The 27,294-nt window shown below is 37.0% G+C and overlaps 1 protein-coding gene across 15 annotated transcripts in view; it reads right to left on the bottom strand.

Annotated features, from left to right (window-relative positions):
- LOC100730783 (forkhead box protein J3) overlaps positions 1 to 27,021 on the bottom strand; it is a 181,465-nt gene extending 154,444 nt beyond the window's left edge. For 11 of the 15 annotated variants that reach the window (XR_010043134.1, XR_010043133.1, XM_063236303.1 and 8 more), the window contains exons 1-2: positions 26,862 to 27,021; positions 5,586 to 5,646 (exon numbers count right to left, since the gene is read on the bottom strand). Coding sequence is in view for 13 of the 15 variants with exons in the window: in XM_063236303.1 (XP_063092373.1) it covers positions 5,586 to 5,629 (44 nt within the window). In the remaining 2 variants the exon portion in view is untranslated. Of the gene's footprint in view, positions 1 to 5,585; positions 5,647 to 9,551; positions 9,593 to 24,511; positions 26,121 to 26,144; positions 26,320 to 26,861 lie in introns of those variants that run through there. The other 4 variants (XM_063236304.1, XM_063236311.1, XM_063236305.1 and 1 more) reach the window with 3 other exon arrangements.
- Between the last annotated feature and the right edge of the window lie 273 nt (positions 27,022 to 27,294).

Here is a 27,294-nt window from a genome sequence, read left to right as displayed (position 1 = left end):
CAATGTAAAAGGGTATGAACATGATCTAAGCTGTTCACCTTATTTTCTTCACTGGGAATCAGAATTAGAACTGAAACAATTTGGACTGGTATCCTCAATGAAAAATGCATGAACTTGAGAGCTACAGGAGGATTATGTACCAGAAAGGCAAAGAAAGCTTTCTGTAGCAGTAAAGAAATAAATTAGATTCAGAGAAAATTAACAGAGGAAAAATAGTATACTACTTAGCAACTTTTCATCAGTATCTATCTTCCTCTTCAAAGACTCAGCTATCCTTGGGGTCTACAAAATATCCCAGGGTTGCCAAAAGAACATACATATATAATTTTTTTGCTTGAAAATCCAGTACTGGTTTCTTTTATTTGTAATCAAGCAAAGCTTGACTAAAGCAGCTTGCTAAAGCAAACATATATTTTTTCTATTTTCCAGTATTAATGCTATTGCACTGTTAGTAGACTTTATATTTAACTCCCCCTGCCCCGTGCATGTATTTAGTGGTACTTTTATTCTCTATCACTTCTAATGATTTTCCTCACATGTATTAATTCATAATAATTTAAACTTCCCTATCACCTCTCCTTCCAAAAGAACTACTGCTTTTTGTAACAAGATTTTTTCAATCATATACAATATATTTTAAAATTAAATCAGTGGTTTTCTATTACTTTCCCACCACAATTTCCTGCATTGGTATTTCCCTTTTGTGCTTATTATTTTACACTATCCCCAATTACATATCTCTTTGGAAAATCTCTCTCTTTTTTTAAACCCTTGAAATGCAATACATATTGATAGCTAAGAGGCAGTGGAGTTTAACAGTTAAGAGCGCTGCGGGCACTGAAGCAAGACCTACCAGTACATATGAAACCCAGACCTGTCCCTGATCAGCTTGAAGTGCTTAACTTTGCTTCTATTTACTCACTTGTGAAAGGAGGAAAATAATGGTACTGACCTCACAGAGTTATTGACAGAATTTAATTAACGTATGTAAAGTACTCAAATAGGGTATGTGGCGAGAATGGAAATAATGCCTCTTGTAGTAAAGTAATATGTAATAAAGTACAACATAAATACTAGCTACCGAAGTCACCAGTAAAACAACACCAACTGTTATAAAAGCAATGGTACTCCTTTAATAACTGTTCAGAAATGAAGGCCCCAGAGCATTAGGGTTCTCAGTTCAAAGAGGAAATTATAATTAAGAGGATCCATATACCATTACTGTCCAACAGAACTTACTGCAACAATGAAATGTTTGTGGTGTTCAATGTGACAACATTAGCCAAATGTGGCTGGTGAACACTTAAAATGTGGATACTGTTAACTAAGTACTAATTTTACGTGTTTTGAATTAATGTCAAAAGATAATCCCCAAAAATCCAAAATACTGTTTTAGAGTAGTCAAATTAGACTTTTCAGATTATTCACCATTTAAATGGAACATGCCATCTTAAAACATGCAAATAAATAAGACTGTACAAAATCGCAGATATTTAGCTCAGTGGCATAAGCACCTGCCTGGCAAGCCTGAGGTCATGAGTTCGATCCCCGGTACCAAAAAAAAAGATTTTACAAAATCCAGAAATGTTTAACAATGAAAAATATATTACATGGTAAACAAAGGCTACTTCTGCTGCTGTGTGGAACAAACTGAAAAATATAAAATTTTAAACTAGGCATATTTGCATATTCCTGTAATGCCAGCACAAAGGTGGTCAAAACATTAGGCTCACTTTGAGCTCAAGGCCAGCCTGGACTATATGATTTTAAGTCCAGTCTGAGCTACAAAGCGAGACATTGCCTTAAAAAAATTTTTGAATTACAAATACAACAAACATATAGTATTAAATGATAGCAACTTCCTTAGTTCAAAGGACAATGGTAAATCTCAACACTTTTGGGTATTCTAGAATGTAAGAATTTTAAGATGAAGAGGAAATAGAAGAGCTCATATTCTTGAGCTGATAATAGCAAAAGTTCTGTCTCATTCTCTCATTTTAAAAATGACAAACTTCCTTGTTTTATAACTAGGGGAAATGGAAGAGAAGAAAAATTATGCCAACATCTTTGTATATGTTTAAACTCATGAAGACAGAAAAGTAATTTGCCCAAGATTACATGGCTAATACGCACTCAAGACAGAACTGAACCTGCACCTACCTCGTTTTAAGACTACACACCAGAACGCTTGTCAATACCAAGCCTGCTACTGGAAACAAGGCAGCAAGAGACCTTAAAATAAATCTACCTCTCTGATCATTTGAAACATCAGGGTCATCAATATCAAGATGAGGGAAATAAACAGATAAATAGGAAATGTATATGAGCCACTAACATTTTTGTGGGAAAGCTCATGTTAAAATATCCCTATGTGTTTCCTAGTATATACTACTCGTAAACAGAAATTAAATCAAGAATAAAAGGTGTCTTTAAGGGACAAGCATTAACAGAAAGAAAACAGGCAAGAAAAACATGGAAAAAGGGGAAGCAGTTTCAGAAAGATTAGTAATTGTCATTAGAAACTACTTCAAGTGCTACTGTAAACCAGTGTCTCAAACTATATATATATGTGAACCATAAAATCAATACTCTAAAATATGCTAGGTAATTGAGAGAAATACAGGGTCTCAACAGGCCCAAAGAAACAAATTATTTTGCTTTGACAAAATCAAATTATAAAACCAGTCTGTTGCTACATTATGTGAAAGAAGTCATGTGATATATACATCGTATTTACTTGTCTAGATAAACTATTCAGTAAGCTTTTGATCTTATTAAAACTTTGCTCAGAAATAAAAGTTCTTTGGGATTTGAATCCAGCTTATTGAAATTCAGGAATCAAATAGATTATGCTAAATTTTTAAGATTCTACTGTTTCACAGAAACTACATCCATCACAATCTGAACTCATGTTAGCATCCCCCCAACAGAGATCTGGCTGTCAATCTGACAAGTCCCATCATCCAAGCTCAGACACCAGCGTAAGTGTTGTTGCAGTTTCTCCTAGTAGGTCTAACTCTCAGTTCAAAGGGGCTTTCTTTTCTAAGTTTTTTCCTTGTCCTTGAATCTGATAGGTAGTACCTGGTACCCTACTGTGTCTTATCTTCATACAAGTTTTATTTTTATCTTTTCTATTACTTAGTTAACAACTTTATATCTAGTTAACCATTCTCTCTATAAAGCATGTCTGTTTAAATTACTAGTATGGATTTTGCCTAGGCTAAGAACACTAAAGAAACAAAACTGTCTCATACAGAATATAACATTGCTACTGTAACTTTCATTAAAATGTAAGGTTAGCTGGTGGTAGCATACATCTATAATCCCAGCACTTGGTAAGATGAGGCAGGAAGACTGCCATGAGATCAAGGTCAATCTGGATGACAAAGTAGTCAAGGCTAGCTTGAACTACGAAGTGAAACCTTGTCTCAAAAAATGTAAATAAATGAATAAAATTATGTTAAATGAAGACATTTTAAAAGTAAATAAGCAAATAAAATTATGTGAATTGAAAATATTAAATGGTACTTCTTATTTCCATACTTTCTATGAAGTATTACTTTTTAATCCTAAAAATACAGTAAGAATTCTTAATCCTAATAAAGTCAGGAGTGGTAGTGCATGCCTATAATTTCAACACTTGGAAGGCTGAAGACATGAAGATTACCACAAGTTCAAGGACAGCCTAGACTACACAGTGGGCTGAAGACCAGCCTAAGCTACACAGTGAGACCCTAATTTCCAAAAACTAAAACAAAAAAACAACAAAATCCTAATACATTTCTATATTAAACAAAGAACCAATATCATCTCTAAGAAAACAATACTTACTCTAAATATTTAGGATGACTGGGGGAACAACTATAATTCATTTACTATCTTAATTGTGTCCAAAGTTTTTTTTCACACACTTCCATTCCACTCCCTACCTTGACTTACATATTTAATATCCACTTGGTGAACAGCCTTAATATGACTGTTTCATTGTAACCCCACCACTAAAACATATTTAAGGAAAAATATTGACTGGAAGATCAAAATATCCTGAAGAAACCATTCCCAAATTTTAAATACAGTATTGAAAGAGAGAGAAAAATGACTATCTCCATCATACTAAAAGGAAATCAGTGAGTCAAATTAGTTCTACAACAGCTTGGAAGATTAAAGAAATTATGAGTCTTTTTATTAAAAAAAAAAAAAGCTCTTTTCAGAGCTATTCAGATGTCTCTTATTTACAGAGGAAGGGAAAAAAACTCAAGGGAAATAGAAAAGCAATCTTTTCATCTATTTCCACTCCCATAGAAAGAAATGCCATAAAAGCACAAAGTTTTTCTACTGAGGAAGAAGTACATAAAAATGAAATAACAGCTTCACTGTTCATTTTCTTTTTGTAGTATTCTAGAAAACTAGAATCTCTCTCAATCCTAAGGATTCCTTAGCTTCACACTTATGGCTCTAGTAACTTTGTATCTGTCTTTTCTCCTCTCATGTCTTCCATAACAGGATAATTCCAACTCTCTTCCAGCTCTGCTCCAGCCACATAGACCTCAATATTTTTTAAACACACAGAGAAACCTTCTGCCTGGGCACTTCTTGGATTTCTTCGGGGTAGAATGGTCATCTTCCACATACTTAATATAAGGCTCATTCCATCACTATTTCAGTTCTTTGTTCAACTGTCACCTTCTCTGTGATTTTCCCTGGCTACCCTATCTAAAATAACACATATCCTCATTACTTCACATTGTCCTCCATTTTAATTATCTTAGCCCTAATCACTGTCACTCTCTTAACAGATATTTCTACTTGTTTTGTTAATTTTCTCTCCACTAGTAGGTATATTCCACGATTATGGGGATAGTGTTAAATAGCGCACCAGGTATTTGATATGCTAAATGAATGAGAGGACTGACTGCAACACCACATGTAACTAACAGATGCTGTCATCACACTTTATATTCTACTCCAAAAGGTTACAACTTAAAAATCAGGTTTAGGTTATTTTTCAAATTGTTACTGGAACCACAAAAATCCCTCAAAAGATACTATGAAAGTAGATATGGAAGTCTAAGTAAGCAGAGTATGTTACCTACATTATTCATTGAACTTCACGTAAAAGTTAACCTGTAGGAAGGATCTGGTGACTTCAAAATTCTAAAACCATTGAAATGTATACAATAACTTACTTTTACTTTTTCACGTATTTTACATATTGTAAAAGAGGATAATATAAAATTAGTATCTGTAGTCTCTTTTAATAATTTGCTATGAACAATCAAAATTTACTATTTTATGGTTAAAACAAATACAAAGCTAAGAAACAACAAAGGAAGTGTAAAATTATGTTATTTCATGTAAATAACCATAACCTTACTAAGTTCACTCAGTTCACTAAACTTACTAATGGAAACAAATATTTCCAAATCTCATTACTACAAAAATCTCTGTAAGCAGAAAATCTCTCCACTATACAAAGTGCACTACTTGACAAAACAAGATGTAGTGTTTTATTATGAACTTCACCTTGAAATACAGTGTCAAATGAGTTTACTTTTAAGTGTTGAGAAAAAGAAATGAACACTCACCTTAATGAAGTTACAGATGGACAAGTCTGTCCATACAAACCCATCTGGCCACAAAGAGAATCTAAAAAGTAAACAAGAGTTAATTATTAGATGCTCCAAAATAAATTAAATTATAAATCACATTACAATTCTAATTAAAACTGTGAAAAACAAAATAGAATACTAAAAGAACAACCATTATCAGAACTCAAACTCACATGAATGAGAAATGCTACTGAATAGGAAGAGGTATTATAGAAGAAACATCAGGAAGAGTAAAAAAAGAAGCAAGCATACTACAACTGTGACATCCAAATGAGCTGAGATTTCATAATCTGACAAATGATAATGCTTAGTGTATCCAAATTATTTAGAAAATCCCAAGCATTCCACAAAGGTGCCTAAGCCTTCATCAAATTGGGCATGCAGATCTCTGGTTCCAACATTAACTGCTCCCCCATTCATGTATCTCTTCCATGAAAGCAGTGCCACCTTCATTGGTTTTATTTACTAAACTTCACTAAAACATCTGAAGAAATAGTTCCATTGTTTAAAAAAAAAGTTAAGATTAACACTGGAACACAAGGAGCTCTGTCTGAATGAATTCTAGATTTAAATTCTAACTTGAAACACTGCTGAGACCTTAAAGAATTCACATAACCTCAACAAACCTCAGTTTCTTTATCTGAAATTTGGTAATGGAACACCTGTATAACACTTTTATAGCTTTACCATTGCAGATTTGCTGTTAGAATTAAGTAATAAAGTGAACATATATGAAAATGTCTATTAGTGCTACTCTCCCAAGGATGTGCCAGTGTTGAATATTTTCGTAAGAGAAAGGATGATTCACAAACACCAAAGATTCTTGTTATTATGACTTACATCTAGATGTTCCTCCCCTCCAAACTCCCATGTGCTCACAGAGAGTTTCAAAGGTGGCTGGATTAAAGTATGTGAATGTGGATTAAGAGTGTGACACTGGGATTAAAAGGATGGATAACAGAAACCCCACCATGGGTAAGGGCGGCACCAATCAACAGACTTGTAGCCTAAATGGAACATACAAGTAAGGAACAGAAAGCAGGCAAACTTGCTGCTACGGCTTGCAAATCTCTTGCCTGTTTGCCATGGACTGCATCTCCTCTGATGCCCTTCTCCCATGCCCATCTGCCGTGGAGCCAACTATGAACTGAAACTCCTACAAACTGTGAGTTGAAATAAATCTCTGCTCCTTTAACTTGAGGGTGCCAGGTGTTTTGTCTCAGCAATGAGAAAAATAACTGAGACATTAATATAAATGAAGTAAGTTAGGACAGGTATTGATGTATATGTGTGAATACACTGCACAAGTGATGTAAGACTGAACAACTAAAGAGACCACGTTTAGTCTGAAAGGAAGGAGTCGCCTTCTACTGTCAGCTCTAATCAACTGCTAAGAAAGAGTGTTTTAGGCCCATTGTTTTGTTGGTGGGAGAGGTTTTTTTTGGGCGGGGGCGCAGGGTGAAGTTTGGTTTGTACTGGGCACTGAACTCAAGAGTCTTGCACTTTTCTACATCCTCAGTTCCTGATTTTTTGAAACAGAACCTTGCTCAGTTATTAAGCTCCCTAGACAGAAAGCTCAAACTTATAATCCTCCTTTCTCAGCCATCCAGAAGACTGGGATTACAGACATGTGTCACCAAATCCTGCTCAGCCCATTATTGTAAGAACTTTCAGTTTTTCAAAAGAAGAAATCCAAAATCTAATTTAAAAATCGATTTTTTATTTTCTAAATATTATGTAAGCCAACAAAAACACTGGATTCTGTTCTAAGTTTATAACTTAATTCAGAAGCTAACTAAATTACCAACAACTAAGTGTCCTGCATACGCTGGACAGACATGATTTTATTTCTGCCAGGATGACATGATAGATGGCTTGGTCACCATGTTCAGTTAAAATAACTGGAATGCTAGATAATCTATTTTCAAATCTTTACAAATGAATCAAAAACCTGACAAAAAATTAGGTATCATCAGAAGTCAAAAACTAACTATAAGCAGGGAATTAGGGGGATATGCAGAGTACTAAAACTAGCTTTCCTTCACCGTTAGGACATTTATCAAACTATATGAATTCCAATTTTCAATTAATTTGAAGCCTCTTGAGGTCCAGCAAAAGTAGCGAAGTTCAGGTCTTACCCAAAAGAATTACAAGGAAGACTGCTTTGGAAGAGGAGAGGTTACAGGTGAGGGGATTTGGAGATGGGCAATTTGCAATGTAAAGCAGGCTAGTTTCAAACGTCAGAAGCTCCAGGCTCAGGCTGGGGTTACAAATATACACCATCACACCAGACTGAAAACTACATTTTTAACATTGGCACCAGGTGTAGACAAGGAGATAAGGGTAAGACAGCAGTGCAGTGGTGTTTCCTCTGATAGTTCACAACCATATTCTGACCTTCCCCCATGTTTATGATTTTAAAAGCTTCATACTTAGAAGTTGTTTACAGTGACTGCAGGATGGCAGTTTTCCTTTTCAACCTCAACACATGCAAATGCAAATTCTCCCTAGGGAATCCTCTTTGACTTAGGCCTTTAAAAAACTTCCACAAATAGGATCATAAAATTAATGATGTGAATACATTAATTCAATCAGTCATAAAACCCAGAAAGAAGCAAGCCACTCATAGCAATACACAGCAGAAACACCAGTTAGCATAATCAAAACCAAAGATATTGCTCTGTTTTTATTGTATGAGTGCTTTACTTGGCCCTCTATTGTAATCGCATGTATACAGATGAATCTCAAAATCTTTGTCTCCAGCAGGGATGAATAATCTGCTATCCAAACATAAATATCTAATATCCCTTCCTTGAAATTCCAAATTTGCGTTGTCTGAAATTGAATTCATCATCTTTACTTAATGTACTTCCTATCTTGATAAAGTGGCATGGCCTTCTCATCTAAGCACGGCCTTTGGGTTTCTAGCTTAATTTTCACATTTGTTAGAGAAGAAAACTTCTGTTGGACTCAGTTTTATGAGATATGACTTCTCTAAATACTACTAGTAGTTTACTCCTCTCCAAAAATTGCATGGTAGGTGGATATAACTTACTTAACAAAAAACTTGAACACCAAGGAGTCATTGGTGGGGACTGGCTCCTAAGAGGTTTAAGAATTAATGAAAGCCTAGTACAGTGGTGTACGCCTATAATCCCAGCACTCGAGAGGCTGAGGCAGGATTGCTGTGAGTTCACTACATAGCAAGACCCTGTCTCAAAAAACAAAAACAAACGACCCCCCCCGATGAAACCTAATGAAAATATTCTAATAGTAATGAGTACACAATTTTGTGAATGTACTAAAAACTGAATTGTACACTCTAAAATAGAAAACTGTATGGCATGCTAAGTTTTACCTGGTTAAAAAATATTTTTTAATAAAAGGTGTTTCCTGCATCTTGTTTCTTTACTTGTTGATTCCTGTTTTCTCAGTCTGCTAAGAGTTCAGAGAGGGAAAATGATATTATATATCAAGTCCCCCAAACTGCAACATCCTTAGAACCTTCAGTCAATTACCCTTTACTACCAACTCTAGTTTCCAGCTAAATTTCCTATTCTAATGTAACGCCATGCCTTAGTTGCAGATTTCTCCAGTTTTCAGTTAGATTACTGAATGGTGTCCTGAATCTCAAACTTGTAGACTAAAAAAACCCGTATCAAACTTAACAGGCTACTAATCAGCAACACCAAAATCTCCTAAAAAGCTAATAATATTCACCCCCAAATCAGGAAATCTCACTGCTGATGTCCTCCAAGTTACAAACTTGTATCTCTATGGCACCTACTAGACATGCATTACATTCCTCAATTACATTCATAATTTATATGGTTTAAATTTGGTTTCAACAGCAATTAGTAGCATTTTCTTCACATTCTCTGAAAATCAGTATGTCACAAGTTTGTACAGAATGACACAGAATACGGATTTTAAGTCACTCACTATTTTGCACTCTTCAACGTGTGTTACTGCATTATATTCCACTTTCAACAGAAGAATGTGGAATTCCTTTAAATAAAAGCAATTAAACAGTTACAAACTATTTACATTTAGGAAGCAGCTGTTAAAACAAATATAGTTGTATATTGGTGCATTACTGGGAATAGGAGGTGAACGTGGAGAAAGTTATTTTCAAAAAGTTCCCAAGTAATTCCTATAAGCCCTCTCCTCTCCTACCCTTATAGAAATACAATGCTTTATAATTTACAAAGAATTTACAATGATGATGTTGTAGGCAGGGGTTGCAAGGAAAACAACTACATACAGGATACAGAATTTATACTATTTTATGATAATCACCCAGCATTAAATAGAGAAAATGCAGGAAATCTGTTCACCACACTAAAGATCTAGAAAATCCAGCCAAGGGTCTGGATCCCACAGCAATGTTCTGCATGAGTCCAGCTGAAACCTAGAGCCCATGACAATGACCCATTCAAGTCTGTTTTATGGATATACAGAGAAGGCCCAAAGGTCATCGGTAGAAGCTAGAAAGTCTACGCCAGCAGGGTGAAGGATTTGTGCAGTAGATTGAAGGTTCTGCAGTGGAACCAAGAAGCGATGACTCAAAATAAGAACCAGGGCATCCCTGAAAATTACCACAGCCATCCTCAGTGACAATGAGGTCCCGAGCTCCTCAACGATCAGAATTCAAGTGTGACATATCAGGAAGCCACCGTGCCAATTTCTGCTGGAGATTAAACAGCACACATCTTGCCCTCTGGAGCCAAGAAGGGATGCTCAATGTAAGGACCAGCGTTCCTCCAAAGTGAACCGCAGCCATTCTCAGTGATAAGGTCCTGAGCTCTTCCAATGAAAATAGCTAAATTCATTTCGGAGTTGCTAGCCATGACAAGCTCCTCCAGAACCAATGGCTCCAAACAACACTTAGGAGAACAAACAACACCCCACTTTTCCCCACATCTCCTTTTATGCTGGCAACTTTCCTCAGGTGGACCAGCAACACTCAGCACCATGCTGATTTAATTCAGCTGGTGTTAAATTGACCACCAGTTTTTAATCCATAACAAATGATTTTTGATTCTGAAGACCTACACTGGAATTCCACCTCTGACAATTACTATGTACCACTGATTATTATTGGCAATTTCTCCAAGGTTAACTTCATGTTTCAATTACTATGAAAGTAGACTGAATAAAAGCATGAGCATAATACAAGACAAAAAGAACTGAATTTTTGAAAACAAATACTACAGCAAGAGGTCAAAAAGCTACTCCTTTTATTACTTCTGAATCTAGAAAGTATACAATTCATTAATTTCCATGAAGGAAAAACCTTTGTGATTCAGGCCATTTGACCTAACATTATGAACTACTATATACTCTACTATCAGTCACAAGTAATCATTAAAGTAGTGTTGGAAATAATCTGTATTTTAATCAGCTAGAGTAAAATGTGCCAGATGAAGCGCAAGGAAAAGAATCTCGCTGAGTGAATAGTAATCAGTTGTCCACCCCAGCTCCATTAGTTAAACCTGAACACACCCAGGTGTAGCTTGAGCAAAACTGTCATCCGCTCTCCTCTGATTAAATTCATGAGGATCCTCAATGCACCATGGAAGTATTAAAAGAGAGGTCAGAGGAACCTGTTCAAAAAGAATAAAAACTTGAGAAAGTAGTATTACAGATAGCAGCAAGAGATGTTAGGGAGAAAAAGGCAATTGTGTCAAATGTGTATCAAGATGGACACAACAGAGGGATATTGGCTGTTAGTATAAAATAACTGCAGAGTTGATTGTGTGGAACAGAGAGAGCAAAACTTAAGATTGCAATGAGGGGGGGCTGAGGATTTAGCTCAGCGGCATAAGCGCCTGCCTTGCAAGCAGGCAGTCGTGAGTTCGATCCCCGGTACCAATAAAAAGGATAAAAAGGAAAAAGACAAAAAAAAAAAAAAAAGACTGCAATGAGGTTAAGAATTCCAAGAGGGAAAAGAAAGTTAACCAACCATTGTATAAAGTGAAAGTAAATGGAAAGTGCAATAAAGTCAATCAGAGCACAGAGGTATAGATTAAGAATTCAATAAAGGCAGGAAGTACTTTTAACTTTTATTCTGTCATCATTATTCTGCTTTATTCTTCACAGCTTTTCTCATCATTTGATGTAACTTTTATTTACAGTTTCTCCTCCACAAATGTAAGCTTCATGAGAATAGGAAGTTTTGTCTGTTTTATTCTCTGTACATCCTCAAAACCTTGGGTACACGCAAGCCCTCATTTGTTAAATGAATGAATAAACCAAGTTCTTCCAGAGCTGGAAAAAAGAAATTTAAAATAAGGTATGACTGAAAATGCATCAAATCTTTAATTAGCACAATCCTTGTAGCAATCACTTCTTTCTACCCCAAGCAATTTAGGACCAACCCCGTGAGTTAGGTATCCAGAATATACAAAGAACTCATACAGCCCAATAAGAAGACAATCCAAGGATCTCACCAGCCATATTTACAAGAAAATACACAAATGTCCAATGAACACATGAAAAAATGTTGATCATCACTAGTCACAGCGAAATGTAAATCCAAACTACAGTAATATACTACTTCATTCCCACCAGGATTGCTTTTTTAAAAGAAAGATAATAGTGTTGCAAAGATATGTAGAAACTGAAACTGTCATGTGTTGCCAGCAGAAATCCAAAATAGCATAGCCCCTCTGGCAAACAGTTTGGTGATTTGCCAAAAAGTTAAACATAGATTTACCATATGAACCAGCAATTCTGCTCCTTGGATATAATATCCCAAAATATAAAATCTACACCCACAGAAAAACTTAAACAAGAATGTTCTTAGTAGCACTAAATCCTAACAGAAAAAAAAAATCCAAATGTCCATCAACTAATGAATAAACAAAATGTGTTATAACCATGCAATAGAATACTCTGACAAAATGTCACAACCTTTGAAAACATGCTAAGTGAAAGAAATTAGTCATAAGAACCACATGTATGATTCCATTTATATTAAATGTCCACAACTGACAAACTGATATTAGCAATTAGGTTATACCTGAGTAGTTGCGTTACACAGATTAGGGCTAGGGGGAAGAGAAGAGGTAAAAGGAGAATAGAGATTGCTCGAAGGTATGGAGCTTCTTTTAGGAGAGGAGAATGTTCTAAAATTAGAATGTAGCAATGATTACACAACTCTATGAATATATACTAAAAAACAGTGAATTCTACACTTCAAATAGGTAAATTATATGGTGTATGATTAAATCTCAATAACGTTGTTGGGGGAAAAGTGTTCAGAAGCATTATACAAATGTTCTTATTTGTTCTAATTCCCACTTCTCTCATTAGTACAAGATCCATTCCCAAATCCCAATGCTAGAAAAGTAAAGTAATGACTATACTAGAAAGCAACTCTACTAAAAGCAATTACCTTCAAATCAATAGTCCCCTCCCTTGAACCATTCAGTAGCCCTTGTTTTCTGGGCCTCTATTATTTCCAAACGTGACGTGCATTCATAAAACGTATTTAACAAAAATATACATACAGTCCACAAAAAAGTTCATACACCTGAAATTATTCTAAAGGAACTTATTCTACTGTTACCTATGAATCAACTACTTAGGCTACCCCAGTGGTGGTGAACCTACAACACATGTGCCACAATTGGCTGTTTGTTATTTTTGAAAGCTCTAATCAATGGGTATACCTTCTCTTCCTAAATCAAGATCAGGCCCAGGAAGAAACAGAAGACAAGAAAAAAAAAAACCCATTCAAGCTTCGTAAGTTCTTCCAAACTCCTAACTTTACTTCCTGCAATTTATATAAACAGATCACAGGTCACCCTCTTCAAACCAAATCATAATTCAGTAAATAACACAAGATTCTATTTCTGAGCCAGCCATTAAAAACCCACAGGATAATCCTGAAGTTTCAGTCTCTCTACTAGACTCAATAATTTACCCACAAGATGCAGTGACCACACAAACTGTGTGGTCAAATAAAGAACTTTTTCAAAGTATAGATTTATTTTTATGGGAAATATGATGAAAGTATATGAAGTTAAATCACATTGTTTGTTTAAATCCCCTGTAATGAACATACATGAAATATTAAAAATCTACAAGTTTAGTCCAAAAACATTGAGCTCCATTTTAAACAACTTCTAAAAATATTCACTAAACAGAGAATAATCTTTTAGAAGACTGAAAGGTTTTGAGGCTTTAAATCTGACCTCAGTTATATTTAGAAAATCAACATGTCACTACTCTGGATCCTGTATCTTTATCTTGGGCATTTGATTCATGTGCTTTCCCTGGTGTAATTCAAAGCAAAAGACCTACCATACTCTTGAAGAGTAAATCAAACCCATCAGAATTTACTGGTTGTCAAGAGTAACTAAATGCTATACTGTAACAAAGATAGAAGGATAGTCTCCATTACCAGAATTTTCTAACAAAATAAAAATTACCTATCCCGTGTCCCCCAAAGTTAGTCTTTAAAAAAAAAATTACTGACTTCATATGAATCATTTCTATTCCATTTTTAGAAATTTTAGGAGTCTAGAATGAAATCCAGGAAATTAAAAGTTATCTCAGGTGATTCTGATTTACCAGTTAATTCAGGAAATATTGATTTAGGACAAGGATAGCACAAAGGTTTCATTATCATTTGTCAATCAAGTTCAAATGATAGTGGATGCCCGAAATGCTTGAGAAAGTCGTGTCTAAAAGCAACCAGAAATTAGTAGATTGCCAGGACCATGTGATGGGGAAGCGCTAACATGCAAATCATGTACTGTATGTCTATCTGTCATCCCTGATTCAGATTGTAGAATAAGATCTGCATTATTGCTTTTTAAATGGCAGAAAGTCCTAATGACTCAGGGAAAAGTAGAACTATTGCATGAATCAGGTCTCTTCAAAGTTCAGAACCACAAGGAAAAATAAGACATGATGTTTATAACCTTGTTGGAGAATTAAAATGCTACATGGTAACTATAACATGAACTTTGCTTTAGTTCCCCCAAAGAGACAGTATAAGCACTGACAGGCCCAAAATAGGCGTAATTTAGATTGACTCAATAATTAACCATGGGTCCTGATCAGTACAAGATTCCACTGGTAGCATCCAAGGGGAAGTAATAGGAGGCTACTGTAAACAAGGCATGACCCGTAAGAGGGCAAACAATACACTTGGTATTATTTCAGGAGGCAGCTGTCTCTACCATTACAATGTTGGCTTCTACTAGGTCAAATTAACCTTCATACCTACCTCAATGCCTAGTACTCCTTTTGGACATTACATTCCAAACTGCTTGCTGAAATGATGTAAAAGAAGAAAAACGTAATACATTTTCAAAAGGGATAGTAACAGTATCTGCATCTTTGGTACAAAAACATAAAGAACCAAAAGAGTCAAATGGTATCAAAAAGTAAGGAGGAGAAACTGCTGTTAGAATAAAAGAAATAAGAAACATAACCAACGCAATGTGTAGACTTGGTCTACATATTGATTCAATTAAAAACAAATAATAAAAAGGTATCTTTAATCAGGAATTTGATTTATCACAGCTCAGCCTTTTGGCTAAGATCAAGTGTAGGAATCTGATTTATGAACTGAATATCAGATGACACTGAAGACAATCGATTTTGTTATAATCATAACACAGATGCATGAAAATGTCTTGTTTAGAGATACATACTAATAACAGGTTTTAAAAAGTGTCTCAATTTTTCTTTCAGGTACTTCAGGCACAAAGAAAAAATGAGACACGTGGAAAATACCTTAATTATTTGAATCTCAGTGATTGCTAAATGGCAATTCATTATTATTTTATATGCTCTACAGCACACTCAACAAAGCACTTGTACCAAAGTCTTTTGAATGTTACTCCCTCAACTCTGGCATTGTACAATTTTTTTTTTCTCTGATTTCAGGAAGTTAAGAATGAACTAGTGCTTAGAAAACAGCATATAGTCAATCAGAAGAAAATGGGTATTCATTTTGTTAGCTATACTAATAAGAAATCTCTTTAAATCTACTCAAAGAACCTCTTGTAAATTAATATGAAAACTGAGTATGAGCCAAAGCAATGACTCAGTTGCTACTGCTAAAAAGAAACAAAATACAATCTTAGACCTTATTAGAATAGTACTCAGATCTAGGAGGACTGTAACGTGTCCAATGCACACTTCACTGTGGTTAGTTCATACCAGAGTACTGTATTCTGTTTTGAGCTACTCATGTTAAGAACACTTACAAGCTAGAATGCTTGCAGGGAGGGATACAGACTAGTGAAGTGGTTAGAAACCAAACGGCTAGTACAGAACGACTGAAGAAAGTGGGCATGTTTAGTTTCAGGTAGAAACACTGATCTTCAGACTTCCATCTCATCTCTACATACAGACCCAGCATAATATTTTTCAGACTATTTCAAGAATTGTTAATGGGCATTTGAAAAAGCAGGAAAAGAGGGGAAAATGCAAGGCAGTTATACTATTAGTGTCTCAGTTCAACAAAAGGTTTGTGCTAATAACAATTGCAGAAATCTTTATACCTATATCCTGAACCCTGAGCAACTACTTTATTTTATTTATTTATTTATTTTTTTTGTCTTTTTCCTTTTTATCGGTACCAGGGATCGAACTCACGACTGCCTGCTTGCAAGACAGGCACTTATGCCACTGAGCTAAATCCCCAGCCCTGAGCAACTACTTTAAAGATAACAACATGTAACGTACAACTACTGTTATTCTATTTTGTTATGAAATTGTTTTACCTTTTTTCCATAAAATAAAAAAGAATGTCTACAAACTAAAAAAAAAAAAGTGACATGGCTAGGGATTTAGCTCAGTGGCATAAGCACCTGCCTTGTACAAGGAGGCAGTCATAAATTCAATCCCCAGTACAAAAAAAGAAAATAAGTGATAATCATTCTTTTATCAAAGTGTTCAATATCTGAGACTCCTTTGTGAATGTCTAAGAAAAGGATATTCAGTATTTCTAAAATGTGAAAAGTTATTCATTCATTCAATAAATAAACTTTACTGAGCCTCAATTATTTCACAAACACTCCCTCAGGTGCTAAGGATACAATAACGAGCATTTTTAATATCCTGGAGTATAGCTGGCAAACAACCAACCTGATTGATTCTTTTTCTACTCCTCTCACCTCCATCCTTTCTAAATCTTCGACTATGCCTTCAGATTAGAGAACCCAATCTCTAATATTATCACAACCACTATCTCTTCCACAAAGCTTTCTTGATCATCATCAAGCAAAAGCACTCTCTTCTTGGCAAATCCAAGGCTCTTTTTCTGTAACATTCCTCACATTCCTTGTAAACAAACACCTCTTAATTACGTCTGGGTTTCTCATAGCACCCAGAACAGTGTATTGAATGCACAGGTATCAAAAAAAAATTTTTTTTTGCTGAAAGAGTATTCACCTTTAAATATTTAACATGTTATCTTGTGACAGGCAAACAAAGTCTCTGCTATTCCACATGGAAAAACAGGCAAAAAGAAATTAGAAGCAAATTTTAACTCAATTACAGCTGTCACCTTTCAACTACAGGCAACAATAATATTCAAAGAAAAGCTAAATGACTATTGAGCATAGTGGCACAAGTTGTAAACCCAACATTTGGAAGGCTGAGGCAGAAGGATCACCACAAGTTTGATGCCAGCCTGGGGGTACATAGTGAGTTCAAGGCCATCCTGAACCACAGAGACCCTGCCTCCAAAAAAAAGAAAGAGAGAAACAAAAAGAAAAGCTAAATGACTATGTGAAGTGCTGAAGTGAGATAGCTCACTACACTGAATGAAGAAAGAACTACTATATAGTATATCTCTCTACACTAGACAAAAGGTAACTTTTGATACAAGTTATCTGTAATATTAAAATTCTTAAAGTTAATCATGAAATATTCTTTCTGTTATTAGCATAAGAAATACACAACAATGCCTACCACATTTCATGTACAACATAAGGACAGCCATAAGCCACATAACATGTTGCACCGACAATGGTCTCATGAGAATGTATCACCCCTAAGTGAAGTCATTATCATTTTAGTTTGTATAAGTACAGCACACTTAGATATTCCTACAAAGTCAAAATAACCTCACAACACCCTTCTCAGAACACATCCTTATTGTTAAGGGAAGCACGACCGAATATAGGGAGGATAAAAACCTAAAAAGAGTTTCCATTCCAGAAGAGTCAATACAGTATTTCTTAATCAGGCTACCAAAGCAAACCTGATACAAATCAGAATGCCTACATCATCTACTTCAGTAAGCTGTTCCTCAGATGAGGAAATTCTTTATATTTAGATCAATGATCTTCAATGTTCTATAAAGAATCATGAAGACATCAGCTACTATTGTAACTACCTAAATATACAGCTAAAAGCATTAAATCCTTTAAATAAGCAAACTAGTCATTCTGCCTTTTTGTTGTTGTTGTTGTTTGTCTTTTTTCCTTTTTTTAATCAGTACTGGGGATCGAACTCACTGCCTGCTTGCAGGCAGGTGCTTATGCCGCTGAGCTAAATCCCCAGCCCCCATTCTGCCTTTCTAATTCATAAACAGAAGAAATGGCAGGATACCTCTATATGTCAAAGATATCTCTGTGATGTCTCTCACCAACTAAAAGCTGCAGTCTCTGCTGATAGCAAACTCTGCTTTCACTTGTGTCCCCAGTATGCCAGCACATAACAAGAGGGCAAATAAGTGAGCGAGTAAGAGAAATGAATAAATCCAATGTTTATGAGTTAAAAATAGTATTTTAAGTCAGGTGTGGTGACACATGCCTATAATCTCAGCAGTTGGGATGGTGAGGTATGAGGATCACAAGTTTAAGGTTAGCCTAGGCTACATAGTGAGTTCAAAGCCAGCATGGACTACATAGTGAAATCTTGTCTCAAGAAAACAAAACAAAACAAACAAAACCCACAATACCAAATTTTGCTTGCCTCTGGAGGACTAAAATTAATTTCTTGAAAGGACCAAAACCTAACAAAAACTTAAACCACTTACTTCACTCGAATCTTGACCTACAAGACTGTAATTAAATAAGTTACCAGGCTCATTGATTTTCATAACTGCTTAGAAAGCAAAATACTTTGATAATACCAGCTTTTTAAACTGCCCTTCAAATGTGCTAACATTCATATTCTTCCAAATTTTCATCTGGAAAAAATAGTTTGTTTTCTTTTAAACTATAAAAGTACGCTCACATAAAGACAGGTTACTCGTTGCTATGCTTTTTCTCCCAGTCTTTTCCATTCAGTTACATCTTCTTTACATTACATACTCTCAGTCTTCTAACCCACCATGCAGTTGGGCATGGTGACACATGCCTGTAATCGCAGCAATTGAGGAGAATAAGGCAGGAAGATCACTAGCTTAGGCTACATAACCAGCCCACCATGCAAGAGACAACAGATTTCATGCTGTGGCAGTAATCCAGGCACCCTCAGTAGAACCATGTTCCAAATAATTTCTCAACGTACTTTCACAAAATAAGACCTAATTTGTTTGGCAATCCTTAAGAGTTTCTATTCTAAGTTCTTCCCATCCTCACCTCCAGAATTCTAAAGACACAGAATGCAGATTTAGTCAGAATGCTTCCAAAGAATGAAAAATTGACCTACATTTAAGGAAGTTGCCCACTAGTTTTACGACTCCTAAATTTGACAGTACAAGTCTAGAAAAGAAATGCAGAGTTTGGGCTCTAATGTCTGCTCCCCTATTAAGTGAGTGTCACTAAGTAAATCTTAGCTTCAGTTTCTCCATTTATCAAGAGTATTACTTGCCCTACCTACATCAATCAAAGGGCTTCTGTGAGGCTCCAAACTGTAACAAACTCAATAAAATTCAACCAAATATAAGATGAAAATGTTTCAAAAACACAAATGCTCTCTAATAAACAACGTTCAATAAGGTTTCCTCTGACTGGTAAAGACAGCATTTCTCTGGTGGCTGCTCTCCATGAATACATGATAAAACAAAACCATTCATCTACAACACATTTTACCTGTCTATTCCTAAGTATGTCACAGATTCACAGACATAACCACACCAGCAGAAACCAACGCCATGTCATTCACTTCCTGCTACAACACTGTTCCATCTTCTTTCAAAGGGTACAATAGCTCTCAACACTGTGTTCCAGCTTCTTTCAGAGGGTCCAGAACTCTCAGTAGCTGGGTATCTGGCTGCTGTCACTTTAAATAATTTCCAGAAGTGTACAGCCAAGCCACAAACGCCTTTAAAAGTTATTTTTAATAATTTAATACCTGTATATTCATCAGCCAAAATCTAGCATGTTAACAATAACCTATTTCCAATATACCACTCCAATCTCATTTCTAAGCAAACAAAATTTGAAACTTTCTTAGTTGAATTCTAGCTGTCTACCCCCCTCATCTATTTCTCTTGTAAATCTCAGTTATTAGAAAGCTATCCTATTAATGTTATTAAAGAAAGGTTAGGCCTCAAACATGGGAAGAAAATGATTCCAAGTTTTGAGGTTTTTTAATACAATTACATCAGCACAAAATTCAATCAATTAGGTGATCAATCTGACACTATGTCACTTGAGCAGGATTCTACCTAGGCCAGGGATATAGCTCAGCAGCACAGCACCTGGTGGGCAAGCGAGAGGTTGAGTTTGATTCCTAATATACATCCCCACCCAAAAAAGGACTCTATCTAGGAAAAATTTAGTTATGCTTTTAACTTTGTACCCCAGGTCAAAACTAAAGTCAGCTGATTATGTAGTTTCCTACAGGGTCATCATAGGTAGGGCTAAGTTTTTAACAGAATCTGTGACCATCTCTCTCTACACATGACTTGAAAATAATAAAAAATAGACAACATAGTGTTTGGAGTCTCTAAAAAGTCTCTATGATTATGTTCTAACATTAGCTCGTCTAATTACACTCTGAAAATTTGCGTTCATTACAGACTACTTCACCCCTTAATGACGGGAAATAAGTCAGTACAGTGTTAATGTAGGTCTAATTACACCAAAATGAAATCACTTTAGATTTATAATAAAATTCTTCAAGCAACCAAAGTAACCTAGAAATTATTAGAGCTGGGCATGGTGGCACATACCTATAACCCCAGGAGGCTGAGGCAGAAAGATCAAAAGTTTGAGGAAACTCTTGGTAACGTATCTCAAGACCCTGTCTCAAATTAAATAAAAAAGAAAGCAGGGGAGGTAGTGGGATGTAGCTCAGTGGCAGAACACAGGTCTCATATATACAAGGCTCTGAGTTCAATTCTCAGTATCAACAAAAAAATTTTAAACAGAAAAAAGGAAAGAAATTATTTGAATCTAAGCCTATCAATGGTGTCAAAGTAAGAGTTCTTACTGAATTGGGTTCTATGTTACTGTCCCATAACATATATTCATACTTATCTTTTATCTCGTAGTACTAAAGTTTCATATCACATGAATTACTGTGTCTCATATATTTTATCCTAATTCTATAGAAAACATCACACTTGAAAAACATCACATTCTCAGGTTATCAGTTAGTATGTATGTCAAGTAGAATAACAGTAGAAGGTATCTAAGAACAAAATGTACTTAAAATACATAGAATGCTGTTAAAAACATAAGTATAACATCTGGTTCCATGTAACAAAGCTACTTCCATATCCCAACAGATGGTCCACAGTAATAATGCTTTGCTGATCTGGTTATAACAAATTCTATTAAATCAAAAATCCTGTACAGCAGATGCCTTTTCCAATTTCAGTGTAAGTCAATCTCTTTAAACCAAAAGACTGTGCTTTTATTATTTGTGCACTAAGACCCAGTTATGCCAATTAAGATCATCAAAATTTTTAACAATTGTTATAAAATGCCACTGTGATGCAGTATTTTCTGATTTGGAATGGAGTAGGTAAAGAATTATCTCCCTCTCTATGACTGAAAGGCTAATTGTTCAAAGTGGAAAAAAAATTTAACAGTTAAAAGAAGGCTTTGGAAAGGTTAAAAATGAGCATTAGCTGTCGCAAGCCCAGGTTTCCTAATAGTGACTATATGGAAAGCAAAACAACTAAAAAGCCAAGAGAGCAGTGAAAACAATGTGATTTCTAAGCTGAGAGACTATTAGCAAGGACAAACAAAAACAATATACCCAAATATTTAAGCATTTATCTTTGTATACTATAATGTTACAATGTTAGGTCCATATTTAAAGAAAAGGTGGATGCAATGTCAAGTTAACTTTGGTAAAATCCTATCTGCATATTCCTAGTCATGCTCTTACTTGGAATATTACTCTCTTTTAATTTATAACTAGTAAACAGAACAGTGCAGTGATTAAGAGCTACTAAATTCTGAAAACAGACAGCAAGGGTTCAAATCCTGGCTCTTTATTCCTAGCTATGTACCTCTGAACAAGCGACTTAATCCTTCTATGCCTATTTCCTCATCTGTAACACTTTGATGATAATAAAATCTACCTCTTAGGAGTTGGGAGGATTATATAATAAAAGTATTTACATCATTTTTGTGCCAACAGTAACGCCTCAAAAAATGTTAGCCATTATTATTTATCATTATTGTCATCACCATCTTAATTCCTATTAAAGTTCTGAAAGACAAAGTCTGAAGTCTTGACATGCTAAAGATTAATCATTAAAATTCAGTGACTACTCAAGTAAGTAATCCCTGTTAAGTCTCTAGAATTTTTCGTGGGGATCCTCTAAATTAGAAAAGCAGCACATACTAGAAGAAACAGCACAAACACAAGCCAAAAATTATTTGCTCCATTACTGCTCCACAGACTTAAATGTGCAAGCCTCCCGACCCAAATTTCAAACTGCTCATTTTACATTATAGGGTTATTGTGAGATCAAATGAGATAATGCATGAGAAAACATACCCAATCCATTCAAGCTCTAAATAAATGCTCAGGGCCCATGTATTACTCATTTTCATACCCCTAAGGCCTACTAAAATGTACAACAGAGGTTATAATCTGCCAGGAAGGCTACAAAGACTGTAATGTGAAGAACTGATGAAGATGAATAAGAAACTTAAATGTGCATCAACTGACGAACAGTCAAAAATGTAGTACATTAACATAATAAAATATTATTTGACAATGAAAAGGAACTGCTGATACATACAACATGGATAACCACTGAAACACACACTAAGCAAAAGAGGTCAGACACAAAAGACTGAAATGAAAACAGCATGACTCCCCTTATAGGAAATGTACAGAACCAGCAAATCAATAGACATGTTAAATACATTACTGACTTGCTTTGGACTATGTGTGTATGGAGTTGGGGAGGTGACTGCTAATGGATACAAGAGTCCCCCTTTCGTGACACTGGGAATCGAGAACCGAGGGCCTTGCACTGAGCCAGTACATTTTTTTGAGACATGGCCTCATTAAGTTGCTACGTTTCCCAGAATAGGTTTGAACTTGTTATCCTCCTGCCTCAGCTTCCTAGAGAGCTGGGATTATAAGCATGTGCCATCACGTCCAGCCAAATTTCTTTTTGAAATGTTATTCTAAAAACTGCTGTGGTTATGGTTGTCCTCTGTGAAGACACTAAAAACCACTGAACTGTATACTTTAAATAGATAGATTCTATGGAATGTAAATTTTATCTCAATACATAAAGCTGTTCTGAAAAGATTAAGAAGAGAACTGCTAAATTAGAATTGTCTCAAACACTTTTTAAAAAAAAAAAAATTAGTGAGCTCCGACATGTGAACTAGACTGAGACCCAGGCTGAGGTAGGCATTAGGAAAAAATAATGAAAATTATCATGAGACCATTATATCTCTACAAATCCTACTAATAACAAATCTGGCATCTATTATCTTTCCTTTCAAAATTCTATGGTTATGAATCACCTCCTCCTGGTCTAGTTCAACAGTCTTCACTATAGTCACTGTGTCTGAACTGGAAGACTGAATTTGGTACTATCAACCTTTGTGGTGGAAAAATCTTCCTATCTTTGGTTTCTGTGCCACTAATGTACTTCCTGATTCTTCTCAGAATGTTTTACCTATTAGTCTATTATGTGACTCAAAATTCCAAAGCTCAAAGCCTTCTCCATTATACTTCCCATCTTATACATATCTACTCACATTTTACTACCAGTTATAGTCCAGTCACTACAAAATCTGCATTTCCTTTCTCTAGATAATGATTAAATGCATAAGGTTTAGTAACTTGCCTGAAGTCCCTTACATTTCAGTAAGGTAATACACATAGTTCAGAAAAATGTCTGGCATACATAAGTACTTAATGTTAGCTATTCAACCAGTACCTTATATGTCAGGACATCTTACTCCTTCTTTTTGTTGTTTGTTTGTTTTTTGGCTTTTTGAGACAGGGTCTCACTAGGCAGTTCAGCCTGGCGTTGAGCTCACTTTCCTAGCCCAGGCTGGCCTCAAACTTGCAACGACCCTTTTGCCTTGGTCTCCCCACTTTCTGAAGAGAATTAGAGTACCCGATCAAACTAACTCTATCCTTGAAAGACCCTCCATGAACACCCTCATCAATCCCAACTTCACTTACTATTCACCAATACAGATTATCTGTGACAGTCAAGGTCCTTCATATTTTTTGTCTATTGCCATTTCTCTGCCTTTGCACATGCCTCTTTGATTTCCTGGAAAAACTCTTTCCACTTTGTGAATTTTTCTCACATATCACATAAATCTTTGACCTTGGTTGCACTTTTAACTCAAACAGGAGTTGGATGTTATTTGGTGATTTTGTAGGTTGTCTGTTTGTTTTCGTTTTTTGAGGCAGGGTCTTGCTATCTAGTTCAGGGTAGCCTTAAACTTACTATGTAGCCCAGGCTGGCCTTGAATTGACAGCAATCTTCCTTGCCTTAGCCTCCCAAGTGCTAGGATTACAGGCAGGCACCACCATACCTGGTTGTTCAGTGATTTTGATGTACAAGCGCTGCTTCTCCAACAAAAGAAACTTCTGTTCCTCTTTCAACAACTGTTGAGTTTTTCAAAGAGACCCCTATTTTAGTTTCCAAGTTTTTTCATAAGACTACTTCACAAATAGGCAGCTCGGTCCTTTGCAGAAGTACAGTACACAAATGTTGACTGACTTACTAAAAAATGTTTCACATTGTATCAAAAGACAATCACTGCTTTCCACTGCCCCACCCATAACTTAGCACAGTAAAAGCAGGCACGATCTGTATTTCAGTGTTTTTGTTCTATGTAGAAAGAAAAAGGAAGACTATACTAACAATTATACCCAATAAAAGAAATAAAACAATTATTAGAAATATAACTCAAGGCTAGTATAATGGTGCACTCTTCTAATCTCAGCACTCTGGAAGCTGGGTAGGGTGACTCCAAATTCAACCCCAGCCTGGGCAACTTCGCAAAACTTAGTCTTGAAATAAAAAAATTTTCTAGAAGGGCTGAGATACAATTCAATATGAAGGCCTGAGTTCAATTTCCAATAACACACACACACATGATTTTAATTCATTCTCAAAAAGACTACATAATATGAAAAACAACAGAATGCTAGCTATTTAGGAACTGAGTGACTTCGAAACAGTAAAATTTTTTATTTCACCCAAACTAACTAACTAAAAAGGCCAAAATAATTATGTTCTGGCTTCATCCAAAAAAATCTCATAATGGAATGAGAAACTCTCCAGGATCTTCAGCAGCACAAAGCCAAGAACAAGATTCTCTCGGTAACTCCAACACAAGACCAGAAAAAGACAACTTCTCAGATTTACTTAAGAAACTAAAAAAGTCAACCACATTTATATACCCCACCCAGTTAGGGAAGAAACAAAACTCTAAGAGATGTACTGCTTTTCTGTAAGTATGTGCTAAGGTCTAGAAGGAATGAAAGATTTCTCTCACTGTTACAGTAGTCTCTTCCCTGTAAAGAGAGCAATCTGTGGTCTCAAAAAAGCTAAACACAGGACGATGGAAACTTAACCTGGAAAGGACATTATAGGAGGGAAAAAAGTATACAAACCGCATGTTTCTAAACCGGTGTCTAGAGTCCAACATAGTCAACAGAAAGAAAAGTGAAATAAAAGGACTTCCACAAAAAAGGAAACTAAGTGAAACTACTGCTATCTTGCAAGAAAAAACTATATATAACACACCTATATGACATGTATGCTTCTTCACGAGGGAACAAAATACAGTAGAAGGAAAAATAAAATAATTGTTAGGAAAAAGAAAATACATGATACAATCCCCAACTCTACTCATTCAGGAATAAATACATCTAGGAACGCCATAAACTAGTGCAACAACCAAAATGGAAAACCTCTGCCAATCATACACACAAAAAATAAAACAGAAATATGAAAACTATACGCATCAAAGCACCAGTAACAGGAGCTTATTCTCATTTTAGGATCGAGAGAAGAGAAAGAAGAGCTGATGGGAGATGAGAAAAAAAGTCAATGAAACTAAGCTCTGGTATGTCCCTTACTGATTTCAATTTCAGAGAGTACAAAACTCTTGGTTTCTTCTATCTAACCAACTGTAGGGCTCTGCAAAGCAAACTGACCTTAGCACTTTCCACATCACCCGTAGGAAATCACCAAAGGAAAAACCATCCCGTTAACCTCCCTCTTCACCAGCTGCAAAAATGGAGAGGATGGGGGGGACGGGACACCCTACCACGTGGGCAGGATGCAACACACACAGGACACCAACACATCCGCAAGGAACGGCTGCCTTTGCCCCAATGCCAGCAAAGGACACAGCGAAAGAATGGGCGGGAACGCAGGCCCCTCGCGAGGGCCTCTTCCGCCGAAGGGCACCCCGAAGGCACAAGGTACTAGCCGCCTTCCGGACCGAAAAGCGCCCAGAGGCTTGAAGAGAAGGACTCGCATCGCGCCGGGGCCCGGGGGCTGGCCCAGACGAGGGCGCGAGTCGCGGAGAGGAGACGCCCGCTGCCCTCGGACTCCGAGCTCAGCGATCTACGTCCGGTTCCCCCGGGCCCCATCTGGGGGAGGGGCCGGAGGCGCGGAGCCGCCGCTCCCCAGCTGAGGGGCAGCAGCAGCTGAGAAGCGCCGTGGGGGAGGGAGGCACCCAAGCCTCGCGCCCCGCCAGGCCCGGCCAGAGCCCCCGCCCCGCCCGCCGCTCACCACGCAGCGCGCAGCGGCTGAGAAAGCAGAAAGCGTCTCGCGGAGGGCAACCCCTGCCTCGGTCCCGGGAGATGCCCCAGCCCCGCCTCCTCGCCCGTCGCCCCGGCCCGGCGGCGCGGGCGCCTGGCACTCACCTCAGGCTGCGCAGGCCGGGACGGCCCGGCCGAGCCCCCGGCCGCTGCGTGCGACTCCGCCCCCTAAGAAGGGTCCCAATAGCGCCTGTTGTGAGCCGCCAGGGCCCGAAGCAGCGCCGAGAGCGGCGGCGGCAGCGGGAGCAGCCAACATCCGGGGCCGCGCACCCGGAACTACTTACCGACCCACGCCCCCCCACGCCCCCGCCTCCCTCGCCTCCCGCGACGTCTCTGCGCCACCGTACTGGCGTCGGCGACGGCGGCGGCAGCGGCGGTAGCGTCAGGGCCCTCCGCGATCTCGCGACTTACACTGGATTCCTCCGCCAAGGCAAATAGTGCCCTGGGACTTCAGTGGCTCTACCGCCGCGTAACTGGTGTTAACAATTGCCGCGCACAGTTCCGTGCGATTTTGGTCCCTGTCCCTCAGAGTGACGTC

Source organism: Cavia porcellus, unplaced genomic scaffold, assembly GCF_034190915.1.
Source record: "Cavia porcellus strain 051 isolate PalLab524CR breed Dunkin Hartley unplaced genomic scaffold, mCavPor4.1 scaffold_25, whole genome shotgun sequence".
NCBI classification, from domain to species: Eukaryota; Metazoa; Chordata; class Mammalia; order Rodentia; family Caviidae; genus Cavia; species Cavia porcellus.
Note: the sequence above shows the minus strand (reverse complement) of the source record. Positions and strands in the feature narration are given on the sequence as shown.